Source organism: Oenanthe melanoleuca, chromosome 8 (assembly GCF_029582105.1).
Source record: "Oenanthe melanoleuca isolate GR-GAL-2019-014 chromosome 8, OMel1.0, whole genome shotgun sequence".
Taxonomy (NCBI): Eukaryota; Metazoa; Chordata; class Aves; order Passeriformes; family Muscicapidae; genus Oenanthe; species Oenanthe melanoleuca.
Window position 1 is genome coordinate 26,018,923 of NC_079342.1, and position 13,173 is coordinate 26,032,095.

At 38.8% G+C, this 13,173-nt stretch overlaps 1 protein-coding gene across 5 annotated transcripts in view; it reads right to left on the reverse strand.

Annotated features, from left to right (window-relative positions):
* Positions 1 to 13,173, reverse strand: part of DNM3 (dynamin 3) — a 171,771-nt gene that overhangs the window by 127,034 nt on the left and 31,564 nt on the right. For 3 of the 5 annotated variants that reach the window (XM_056497820.1, XM_056497823.1, XM_056497821.1), the window contains exons 8-14: positions 11,806 to 11,941; positions 10,824 to 10,891; positions 9,865 to 10,003; positions 8,726 to 8,812; positions 6,701 to 6,771; positions 3,224 to 3,272; positions 1,548 to 1,577 (exon numbers count right to left, since the gene is read on the reverse strand). In XM_056497820.1, coding sequence (XP_056353795.1) covers positions 1,548 to 1,577; positions 3,224 to 3,272; positions 6,701 to 6,771; positions 8,726 to 8,812; positions 9,865 to 10,003; positions 10,824 to 10,891; positions 11,806 to 11,941 — 580 coding nt within the window. The remainder of the gene's footprint in view (positions 1 to 1,547; positions 1,578 to 3,223; positions 3,273 to 6,700; positions 6,772 to 8,725; positions 8,813 to 9,864; positions 10,004 to 10,823; positions 10,892 to 11,805; positions 11,942 to 13,173) is intronic. The other 2 variants (XM_056497824.1, XM_056497822.1) reach the window with 1 other exon arrangement.

Consider the following 13,173-nt stretch of genomic DNA (forward strand, 5'->3'; position numbering starts at 1 on the left):
TCCACTTACAGGGCTGCTTCAAGCACAGCAGCAGATTTTGCTACAGAAGCAAAGCAGAGAATCTCCTATAAATTATATAAAATCCTCTATAATTTGAGTGTCTTGCATTCTCACACACTTCAATTGGGCACATGGAGCAATGACACCTTCATCTTTAAAGTTTTATCTTGAAGGGGAGCTTAAAACATTAAATTTTAGTCACCAAAACAAATCTCAGCATAGACAATTAAGAGTGGGTCAGCTTTCAGGAGCCAAACCTTGCTGGTCTGCTGTGTAAAACCAAGCATTGCACAGATTACTTCAAGCAAATGAGAAGACAGACTAACCTGTGGCTTAAAAAGAAACTTTGTGGAGTCAGGTCAAAACCTCAGGCGGTAGCAAAGAAAAGACAAACAAAAAAGGCCAAAGATTAAGTGTGAGAGGATAAATTAGTAGTAAAGGAAAAAGGAGAAAAACATGCTAAGAGGAATTTGCATTATTGTCCAAAAATAGGGTGCTGCTGTGCTCATCTTATTTCCAAGACTCACAGCAATAGTTAATAGTTATCTGTATCACTCCAGTCCAAAGCAAGCTACTAAGAAAGAAAAGCAAGGTATTGCAAATGAGCACCTCACTGTAAATTCAGTGATCTAGAATTTTCTTGAATTATCTCCCCAAGGGATTCAATTCAACTACTGCTAAAATCAGTGATGCCTAGTCCCTTTTCCATAACTGAGCATTAGTTAAAAATGATAGTTAATCAAATTCGTTGATGTGTCAACAAACTGAAAAAATGTACATTTTTATCACAGATATTGCCAAAGAATACACACAGTAAAGAAATTTACTTCTTACACCTTACCATCACTGAACTGGTAATAACTTGTTATAAAATTAACTGCAGTTTAGACAATTAATTCTAATTAGTAATATTAAAGACATTCACATATTTATTTACTCATGAAGTGGAAGGGTTAGGAAAGAGTCTGTCCGTGATATATTGATCCTCCTGGTGCTATGAAAAGAATGCTAAAAAGGCTTTAAATATTTTCATTCATAAAACTCACTTTTTCTATCCAAAGTAATATCTTGATATAAACAAACCACCAAGAACAGTACCTGTATCCATAAACAGCACACTCATTTACACCAGAGCTAATATTTCCTTTTGGTTACCAGAAACTTATTTGCTCACCTTTCAAAGAGAGGTTTACTAAGAATAGAGGCACTTACATCAGGTAAAAACTGCTTTCCAGTTATATCATAAAAAAAACACCAATTAGTCATTTTAGTTTGAGAAGCTTGGTAAATTATAAAAATATTAATTCTATGCAAAGTCTTCTACAACATTTTAAGTTACACTAGTTCAGACTGGTAACAGCAGATTAGTAGCAGTTAAGTGATGATCTGCAATTACACTTTGTTGAGGAAGTGTTACAGACAAGACAGCTTAACATTAAATAGTTTAGCAGCAAGTATTGGACAAACCAATGAGTTAGAGACAAACTTTGCCCTCTGAGAAGCTAAATGAAAAAGCAACAATAAAGCTTACAGAACTTAGCTCGTACAATTTGCCTTGAAGGCGGTAGATTGGTTCCCTGAAATAGCAAATTGCAAAAATGAAGTTTTATTTCAGAAACATTTTCTCATTCTTTTCAACTCCAAACAATCAACTCACAAACATCTGTTTATTATCTCTACAATAAAAGGTTCAGCAAAGTCCTTTATACCACAAGTAACCAAGTTTCAACATTGAATTTTAAACGCCAAGCTTTTTCTTCACTTCTTTAGAGAGAAAACATTCACTCAATTAAAAAATCATTCCTTTTATTTGTGTATTCTTCAAGAGCCAGATAATTGGTTGCTTTTCCTTTTATGGGACACTCCAAAGTGATGACAGTCGTTGTGTTTGACACATGTTCCGGCACAGCTAGATAAGAAGGAAATCTCTCCTCAGAGGGGAGAGGCTGCTCTTTGAAGCCATTGCAGTGTTTAGACCTTCCAGTTGGTTTTTTTTTTTTGGTTTTTTTTTTCATTTTAATCCAAACCATATATTACATCAAAAATGCCACTCATGCTGGTCAGGCTGTGGGGAACCATCACATCCAAGAAGCTGCTGGATTATTTTAAGAAATATCTTGAAAATAACTAGCAATTTCTTGGTGAGAGGAAGAGATTGAATTTCTAGTCCCAAAAAGATGACTAGAACTCTTGCCAAGAATTCTTGTCTGCAACAGCAGCAGTATAGGACACTTGCTGAAATCCCAGTTTATCGCTTGGATCTAAACTCAGCGGTCACATTTGAAAACCTTGATCAGGAGGTGAAACCTCCCGACTATTGTTTGACCAAATTGCACGTGAAAATATCAGGAAGATGTTCAATTATGATACAAAATTTAATTGTCTTATTTTTACTACTATTTTTTATTTCATTCTCGAGTATATACTAGTTCCATAACAATTTCTTTCTGTTTAAGACTTTGCAAAAACCTCAAAGTGAGCAGAAACTCTCCAAATTGTAGCACTTTCCTTATTTCATCTTATATTAAGAAGAGGACTGATCCTGCCAAGTACTGAGTACCCTTGGCCCACACAAAAGCAGAGAAGGAAGGTGGGCTCAGGAGCTCTGAGCACCTTGCAGAATCAATCCCATATTCTTATGTGATAAAAAGAAACAATTTCATTAATATATCTCAGTGAAGATGCTAATTAGTCTGAGAGCATCAACCACTTATTCTTAGTTTATTTTGAGAAAGGCTTATGGTACATAGTCAACAACTGTGTGATGTCAGCAGAAAGGTTTCAGAAGAGGTAAAGGCAAATCCACATTTGCTTGCTGACTTGCTGCTGTTCAGCTGTGAACACATCAGGAGTAGCAAAAGACACAAAGCACACACAGGCAAGTACTCACCAGCATTTGGGACTCTGAAATTCACAAGTTTGCAGTTAATGACAAAACACGGCTGTGTAACAGGAGGGATTCAAGGCACTGAACAGCATGGGAGGGAAGACACTTACCAGCAGTGCAAGCAGCAGCAGAAATGCTAAACAAGTAAATGACGATAACAGTGGAAGTCAGGTGGCTTGGAAAAGTTCAGCAAAACAAGGCAATGAGGACACATTTATGTATGTTTGAAGCAAACAAAGGTAAACGATACACTTAAAACAGAAAATGCAGCCAAGAAAACCAAACAGCTTGGATTAACTTGCACATGCCATTATCCATTCTCTGTTAGGTGCCTACCTGATTTCCCACTGCACTTTTGTTAACCTGACTGCTTCTTTGTTGGGCACTAAGGGAAGCAGAGGAAAAGAGTTATGCTGAAGAAACTTGAACTAAGCCAGTTTCTGAGGAATAATTTTAGCAGCAATAGTTACTTTTGATTCCAGCAGAGAAAGCTAGATTAACACAGCAAAAGAAACACAGGAAAATCATTGCATTTATGTGCATATTTCAACTGCTTTCCTGATTATATTTGCCTACTAAGGACAGAAGGGACATGCACAGCAGACAGCTCCTACCAATCATCTCCTTTCCAACAACATCCTTCTTGCATTGGTAAAGGTTACTAAAAGCACAGAGAAATTATGGCTCATGTGGGTAACTTTGGAAACATTAGCCTCTATAAATATTCAGAAGAGACAAAAAGCAAGCCATTTCTGTTATTTAGAGCAGTACAACAAAATCCTCCCCTGCTGGAGGCTCCTTAATAGCTTTGTCTTGACAGTTTGTTTTGGATATTATTCTAATATTTATATGCACTTTGAGGGTGTAAATATAACCAATGGATGAAGCCATCAAAAGCTGGTTCAAAGTTGAAATCTTATAAGAATAGAGCACATTTCAAATTAAACCATATTTAAAATATTTTTCTCAATTCTTAAACTTTGGTATATTCCCAGTTCCTGAAACAAAACACACTCCTTGTCTCAAAACGGAACAAGTGGCCATTAATTCTAAAAGCATCTGCATTATGTGGTGGTTTGTGTTAGGCCACAAAATTAAAATATTGCTGGAAAGAAGAAGAAGGAGAGAGCAGGCTTTGGCTACTCAGCCACCAGCACTTCACTGGTGACAGGAAGTTTTGTTTGGATTAGATGATACCATTTCACCAGGCACTGATTCACTGAAGAGAAAAGCACCCATATGCCAGCAGCTCCAAAGGCAGAGAGGTGTGCTTGGATCAGAGCCTCTGGCCAATCCTGCTGCTTGGTGCACAGCTGCTGCTCCAAAGAACTGATGAAGCACCCAACTCAACCTTTGTCCAAATTCTGATCCTGCCCTTTGGACCACAGTATCAAACTAGCAGTCCACAAGCAGTCTGGGAGGATATCCACAGGATATTTATTCTATGTGCCTACTCACTGTGTTTAGCTCAATCATCCTGAGCCTTTTGACCAAATAATACTGCATGTCCCTGGTGCATCATTTAATTTTGGATTGATAAGCTTTGAAACATAAATTATGATTAAATGAAGTGCACACAGAAGACACAGCACTAATCCCTGGTTTGATTTTTATCACCTTAGAAAAGCTAATTATACCATTAACTAAGAAACTCAAGCCTTTTAGAAATAGCCCAGCAATTGGTCCTCTACTTAATGTTCTAAATACAAATTACTCTTTATGTAGATTGAAGCATGTAGCTGTTCTTGAGTTATACCAACTGGACACAAACCCAAGCCCAGAATTTTGCCATTTGTTCTGCCAAACAAGACAATAATATTCTAAGATTTTGCAATTTTATAACTATGTAAATTTGTTCTAAATACTGGCATTGTTAAATCCCTCTCAAGACAATTCACATTGCACTGTACCTGCCTCAGGTCCTGCAGTGCTGCAGAGTAGTTTGTCATCTCTTGTGCTCTCATTCTAATGACCAAGGTTCACAGGACTTACACTGTTACTGCAGCCACATGAGACAAGGGGCTAGAAGGCTCAGCAAAGGAAAGGAAACACCAGGGAATCTGGGAAATTTCTAGTCCAGGATGTTTAGATACTGCAGAAACCCCTGTGCTACCCAACTTATTTCACTTATGAACCAGTTCTAACATAACTGCTGTAACAACAATACGCTTACAGTTTCAAATTAGTATTTCTCCTGTTTGTCTCTCAAACAAATATATTTTAAATTCTTCTTTGCTATCTAAATTTTCTCTTTTAGTTGAGCAGAAGTCAACAAGGCTACTTTCCTTCCCATCTGTTCCAACCTAGAGAAACCCTTGCTTAAGTTCACCTACCAGTGAACTTAAGCCAAGAGTCACTTGTTATCTGCTTATGCCCCATACACAGCACTTGGGGATTTCCAGATCTCAGCTGGCAAAAGAGGAAGCAACTTTCCCAAGAAATTGAACTTGGGAATTGCAAAGACACAGCAGCAAGGACCATGGAGGCTGCAGGTGCAGCACCTATGAGGGGAATTTTTCCAGGGCAGAAACATAATGAAATAGCTACAGATACACCTGGAACTCCAGAATTTAGTACTATAAAATATGGAAAGTTCCAACTTGACAGAAGGAAAAGCCTTTTCACAGTAAGGTGAGGCTAGCATAGGAAGGCTGGAGAATCTCCAACTTTGGGAATTCTCCATATCTGATTGGACAAAATCCTGAGTAACCTGATCTGAACTCAGCATGGATCCTCCTCTGAGCAGGGACTATGTGACTTCCCAAGGTCACAACACACACCATGAATATATATGGAGTGTTTTTAGCAGCCTTTTTCCTGTCAGAAAAGGATGAAGAGTAGTAAATAGCAGGCAGGTTGTTATCTTGACCTCTAAAAGTCCAGCCACCATTCCTACAACATCCTGTCATTTGTCAAGAGAACTGATAACCATATCTAGGACCCGCAAACAATTCTAGAGAAAGTTGCTCAAACCAAACACATAAATAGTGCCTGGCTTTGCCTTCTCCGCTCTCAGATTACTGAACTCCCCATTTTAAACCTTCAAGGCACACTGCCAAAGATGTGGACCTTCCTTTACAGTGCTAACTAGAATTGGCCAGAGTCAAATATGTACTGTGTGGTGCCAAAATTTGTTGCCAGCATCTCACACGGCCAAAACCTGTTGTGATTCCAACCACTGTTATGGCAAATATGGCATGAATATGTCTGAAGGAACATTTGTTCTTCAAAGAGTGAAGACATCTTCAATGTTTTTACAAGTGTCAAAATGTTGGTATGAAGTCCCTGAGGCACAAATTGCTGGAAACTGAGGGGGAACATTCTGGAAAATATTCTCACAGCCTTTTCAATTAAGCGAGGAGAACGTCAAACCAGGCCCTGCAGGGCATTCTGCTACTATTATTCTCTGCAGCCAAACAGCAGGCACACTTACAATTCAGTGACATCCATTATTCTGAGCAAAACTGTTTCACACAGAATCACAGCTCCCAAAGTATGCATCAATAACAATGTGGAAAGACCACCAATATCCATTTCTGTGGTCCTGAAATACGTGTGATTCCAGACTAAGACATAAGCTCCAGCTTCACTGAAACCAGGCCTGTGAACTGGATGAAGACTCCCCTGCAACTGGGACAGAGTTCAACATTGTGGCTATTGAGAAAAAGCATGGTCCTGCATGTATGGTACTCTGCAGCCTGGATCTTCACTGTCACACTTCAGGAGTTGTGTTCTGAACATAATAAAAAAACCCCAAGCAAATAAACAAAAAAAGCTGGCAGTGTCTTTATAACAAATTTTCCACATACTTACTTTGCAAAGCCAATGAAGTCTTCATGGTTGGTGTTGATATAAGAAACCTGGATATCAATGAGCAGCAGCATCTATTACAGGAGACAGGAAAGCAAAATTGGATGGGTAAGGTGGAAGAGAGAGATTGAAGAAAAGGAAGGGAAGGAAAAAACCTACAACTCTTCAGCTCTCTGCATTACCAAATATTGTTTTCATAATTGTTCAAGCCAAAAGCAATATTTTCTAAATTCCACTGCTTCTGTTTCTGTGCTTGTTTAATAAGTTACACTGCAGAAGTCCTGTTCCCTCTTCCTATTTTTTTTCCTAACAGACCTCATTTTTCACTTCCTTGGCCCTTATCCATTCCATTAAGATCAATCATACATGGGCAGAGAGAATTTTAATAATTATATAACATAGATTCCAGCTCTGCATTTTGCAAGTTTAGCAAAATTCTGTCTATCTGGAGCATTCAAGCCAAGCCAGCAAGGAACCTAAACCTTAAACCTAAAATCCAGGTACCTACACTTTGTGTACCACACAAAGAAGTGATAAGCAATCCAGTCCTGGCCCAGAAAATGTCCAGTCCAGGTACCAGCCAGTCATTCTGGTGTGCACATCTAGACTGAGAGATGGGCTAAAAACAAAATAGCACAACGGTTTGCATACCTTGTCAGTCCTTCAGTAGCCCTCAGAGAATTTGATTCAACCTTGACAATCTAGCTCAGCAAAGAACTTGCTAAGGTATCAGCAAAAATTCCCTCCCACCCTCCAACAGGCTCTGGAATATGCATGAGACTGCACTTCACCCCTGTCTTTTCAGACTTTCATTTATCAGAGGGAGCAAGGAAGGAACCTATTCGTACCAAATGGTGGAATTTAATTTCTTCAACCTTATTGCTGCACAGTTCCTCAAATATAGCATCACTCCCAAATTCTTCACAATTTCCAGAAGGTACCAGATGCCTCACTTAGACTCAAATCTCCACTATGTTTTTGCTCCATCTTTTACCTCTGAAAATATTCTCACTAGTGTTTTGATTTATTAAAGATAACATCATAACATCGTAAATAATCATGTGAATGTGACAATGACCTATTTGATCAATTTTTGACATTTACAAAAAGCCCATATTTTGTTCTTTGTTCTGAGAAATAGTCAGGTATGTGCATACAATGAAGAGCAGGAAAATAAAACTCAATTATTTTAAACAACTTGTATTTTCCAAAATTTTGAGATAGCAGTGCTCTGACTAGAAGTCTCTGCAAGTACAAGCCCAGCTAATAATTTTCTTTGTTAAATTACTTTTATGTTTACATTTGCAGCACAGATTAAAGCAGAAGGATGTGCTGCACAGCTCCCTAACTTGTACAGGGACAAGACTAGAGAGCCAGGAGTCCAGAACAGCTTAGAAGCTTTGCTGAGCTCCCCTTCCCCAAATATTTCTATTGTCACACTCTGCACTTTCCAGACTACAACTCCTGATTTCACTTCCACTGGATTTTCTCACATGTAATCTCAGATTTGCAGTTTCTTGCATTTGGAAAGTTTGGCTGAGTGATGAACGCTTTAACCAAATTTCTCTGAATTTTTATTTGTTTTTTAGCTTTCTTTGGACTTGAAGGAAAGCTTGTCACTTCCCCTCAAGGGTCCCAGTACAATTGTTTGTGAGCCTCACTGTACTTAGGGAAAAGGTGGGTGCATGGGATGGGTATGTTAAAAACACCTGGAAACAAAGTAGAAATAAGCTATTCCTGTGTGAATTTGTTTAATCAATATTGATTTCCCACAAACAGCTCTAATGGCCCAGCTAAGAAGTTGGCACAGTGGTACAGGAACAAGCCAACACTATTTAACCTTTCTGTAACAATTCTAGTTTCTGTCAAAGCTAAGTGGTAAAGAAGCAATTTTTCTTCCTCTCTAAAATGTGCAGCCTATTAAAAGAAAAAAAAAAAAATCTTTCACTGTCCTACTGTACTTTGGATATAAGAACTATTATCTCTCACACACTTCCCCAAACTGTCACATCTCCTATTTATTCTCACCTGATCCTTGGTCTTCTCTTCTCTTTCACGAATGTAGCCAGCAACAATTCTTTCTGTTTCCTCACACAACCTTGGATATGTTGCCAACTGAAACAGAAAATTAATAGAAATTTACACCTGCAGAGGGACTTCAGGGGAACACAAACAGGGCAGCCTCCAGCTTTCCTCTTTGGAATAAAGTAAATATTATAAATGCTTGGGACTAGAAGTTGAGCACACTGCAAAGCAAGCCTTCCTTGCTGCTGTTCAGAGACTGGAGAGACCTAAACCCTTGGATTGTTGCTGTTCTTTTCCTCCAGGGAACACTGAGGAAAAGACACTCTGGACACACAAAACACAGTCTATCTGGGGTGAGGTTTCTCTCTCTTCTACTGGGCCTAAGTCCAGGGTGGTGCTCTAAATGATTTCCAAATTTCTTGTTTTTTAAAGGCTCCATCTTGTGGCTACATCTTTACATAACACTACTGAAAAAAGCAAGATATAGTGGTAAATTTGGCTAATACCACTGGGAAGAGCAACTGCACAGTTAATTCAAGTGACATGTCCTCCAGACTTTGACAAAAGTGAAAAAAAAGCCTGGAAACTCTGCTGAAAATAGACCAGAGAATCTGCTTCTCTATGTTCTTTGTCTTTCCAGTCTTAAGAAACATCTCCTTTACTTCCTCATTGGTATAAACAAATTTGCTCTTTACCAGAAAAAATGCAAAAGGATATTTTTCAACAACCTCATCATACCTGTGCTCACATTCCAGAACCACTCCTGTACTTACTATTATGGGGTACCCTGCACTGGGATGGTGGGACAGGCAGACGGACAGGTGAGACAGCAAAAACAGCCAGTCAGCTGAGAAGTGAAAACTTGGTTTTAAGGAAGAAACTGAGGGCATCTCTTGACTCAAAAACACCCCCCACCACAAGAATCAAAACAAAAGAACAAAAAAAAAAAAAAATTAACTTTTCCATCATTAGATTGTTTTGAGAGCTGTGCAGAAGTTGTAATTACTTGAAGAAGTCCTACTCTGTCCAACAAGTGACTGAATCAGAAATCTCTTGTAGCAGCATAAAATGCAAGACAGGCTTTGTATTATTTTCTATACCATTACACTTTACTTACATTACCAGATCTATGTGCAAGCTACCTTTTTAGTGCACTTCTTGACAGTGTTGATTAACTCTTGCATCACCAGATCCACACTTTTTAAGCAAGGTCCTTTCAGCTTAACTATCTGCTTTTTAACAATGGCTTCAAACGCCATATCTGGGGTGAACAAACCTGTTCTGTGGACATAAAAGAATATGTAAGATAGTAATAAAAACATCAGGCAAGGAAGATTTTTTTTTTTTTTTTACTAAGTTGCTCAAATCTTCACTTTTGGAGCTGAGTAATAACAAACCCTACACAAACAGGCTTCCAAAGAACTAAATTTGCTTCTTTCTCAAAGGAAGTGTCATTCTGAGTAAGAATATAATCAGAATATAAGAAGATAAGTAGAAACATGCTTGAAAGATGGAACTCCTTCAAGAGGACTGCAAGAGCTCTAAGGAGTACTGCTATAATGCAGTAAAGCCTCAGCAGCAGTGCATCAAACCTTAGGGATGAGTGGCAGCTGCAAGCACTCCATGCACAATCCCTTGCACAGCAAATCCATACAAATCCTGCTGCACTTTTCACTCACACAAGAAAATGAGGTTTTGCTGCTCAGACATGGAGAATTTCACAGCTGGTCACTGCAGAGTACATGAATCTACAAACAGCTACCCCACAGACCCAGTTCTGAACAAATGGGCCTTGCTTCTCTTTCAAACACTCTTCTCCAAGGTCTACCTTGCCAGATAAATTAGATAAAAAAACCAAACTATAAAAGTACATCCAAAACTATCATTGCACTATGATAAATCACGACCTCTCCAGCAATCAAGCAAGAAAAGTTCAAATACTGCACCACAGTTCCCATTGTCAACATCTGAGAATTTACCAAACAGGTAAAACAAGAAACATTTCCCAAAACAGTGAGAACTACAAAGCCTGTAGGCAATGCTCTGGGAAGATATTCCACCTGTGTCATGTGAGCAGGCAGGAAAACAAGGGAGGACTTGCCTGATCCCGTGTATGTTCTTGATGGCATAACTTATCTCTCTCCGCAGCTCCTTCTCATTGAATTCCATCTGGAGGAACAGCAGCACAAGAGAGCACATTAGGAGGTTTTAACAAAACAGAAAATATCCTCTCTCTCTATACAACCATGAGACAAGCAAGTTCAGCTGTTAAAATAGCCCTTTCTAATTACACTAAACAATGCATAAGTATTTTTAAATGTTTTAGCACTAAGGTTACAGGCAGCAGTAAATATTGTTGAAAATCAGACTCTCTTCCATTCCAGATATCCCAACAGCTGGAATGATTTTGAAGAGTTGACAGAGTAAGCCAGAAATAGGATTTGGAACACTCCACCTTTTTTTTTCAAAGCCTGGTTTCTTTAAGTGGTACAACTCCTGTGATTATGATCTGTTTATCCTCCCCACCCCATTCTACAGTTTTCAACTAAATTTAAGAAAGGAGTTGTCTCAATTATGAGCTTATAAAGCTTTTCTTTAAGTTTCCTGGAAGCTAGCTAGCTGGAAGAGAAGTCAGTGTTGTCTCAAATGAATGGGTCATTACCTAGTCAAACCATCACAGAATGATTTGGGTTGGAAGGGACCTAAAGGGCTATTTTCCATAACTCTCATTTTAATAGATACCAACTACTTGAACACAAGTCAAATTTACCAACTATAACTGTTTGCCTGCCCCATTTAACCAGAAGAAAGATTCCATTTGTGATAAAACAACAGGAGAGCACAGAAAATAGTATGAACTGGGACTATAATTATATTCTAGTTCTTATATTTTAGAATTCTTAGCATGTCTCATCATCCAACTCTAAAAATTAAGCCAAATGTCTCAATTATAAATTCATGTAATTTCTTCCACAGTTAAAAGCATATTCTTTCAATCAGATCTTTTCTTGGCTACACTACTATCAGCATGAACATAAGGATACATAAATAAAATAAAGCACATCAGCAAGATGGATAAATACCTTCACGAGTTCAAAAGGAAAACGTTCATGGAAAATACGATTGATTTTGGCACCTCCTGAAAGTTCTAGCGTATCAACTTGATCTCCTGATCCTTCAATTCTTTTCTCAAAGTCCACTGAAAACTGCTGTACCATCCTAAATATCAAAGGAGGGGAGGAAAGGAAAAAAAAAAAACCAAACAAAACCCAGAACAATTTAAGCATATTAACTACTAACTCTTATTTCAGTATGATGCAACTAGTACTGCCTATTCAAACATGTTTAGCAATTGCCAAAAGTATCAGTACAACTGATCCAGCCAAGTTGCCAATCCACAGAATCCCTACCTGCACACATCCCCCTGCATCCCTGCTGTCTTGCAGTACAGTCTAATAGCATGCTGTGAATCCAGTGCTGGAAAATTCAGAAGAGGTTGGGAAGGAACTTCTTTTCCCCATGCCAAAAGACAAGCCAAAGAACCAGTACTAACATGGTGATGTGTCAGGACCACAAGCTCCAGTGTACTTGGCTCTGCTCTGACTTCTGCAGCAGGAGCATTGAGAAAAACCCACAGGAGAGTTCTCCCAGTCTTGGAAAAGTCAAAGGTGATGTCCCTCTGTTTTTGCAACCAAAACATCTGGAGCAAAGTCATGAGGAACTGTCTACTCTTTTGGACAAGAGTAAGTCATTCTTCATCTGGCTCAAGAAAGCCTCTCTAGCTCAGCTGATTACTTTCCCCTCTGAATTTCAAAGTTTTAATTAGAGAATGAATCTGGCCCCAAACTTACACATTATCACAATCCAGTGCTATTGCCATCTATACCAGAGAACTGAGAATGCTGAAAACCTCTGAAATCAGTCAGAGCAGGAATGTGACAACAGGCATGTAAGAGAAAAGAGCTGGGTATATTTTACACTTCTTCTTCCTTCACATGCTTCCTCTCTAAAAGGTACATTTTATTTGCATATAAAAACAGAGGGTTATAACTGAAGGGAAAATAAAAAAAAAAAGGAGAGTGAACATGGCAGATCTTTCAGGTGAAAACACAGGCAGTACTGAGTATACAATACTCCTGGAAACAGGCCAAGGAAGGAAGCAGATGCAGCAAAGCAGCAGGTGCTAGCTGGTGTTCAATCCACAACATCAGCATTGTCCTTCCACCCTGGTGCTGAATCCACAATCAAGACAGGGCTGTGATTCCACCTCTACTTGCTTCCAAGTCAGATGAACAGTCATCTCTGTTCCATCACTGTTATCAAAGTCTCATCAGACACACTTATTTTGTGGATGAGACCCAAACCAAAGTGACTTCAGCAGTGAAAAAGCTTTCTAGTTCAGAACTGATGATGATAACCCCCAAGAATTTGCCTTGCTGCTCTCTGAAAGT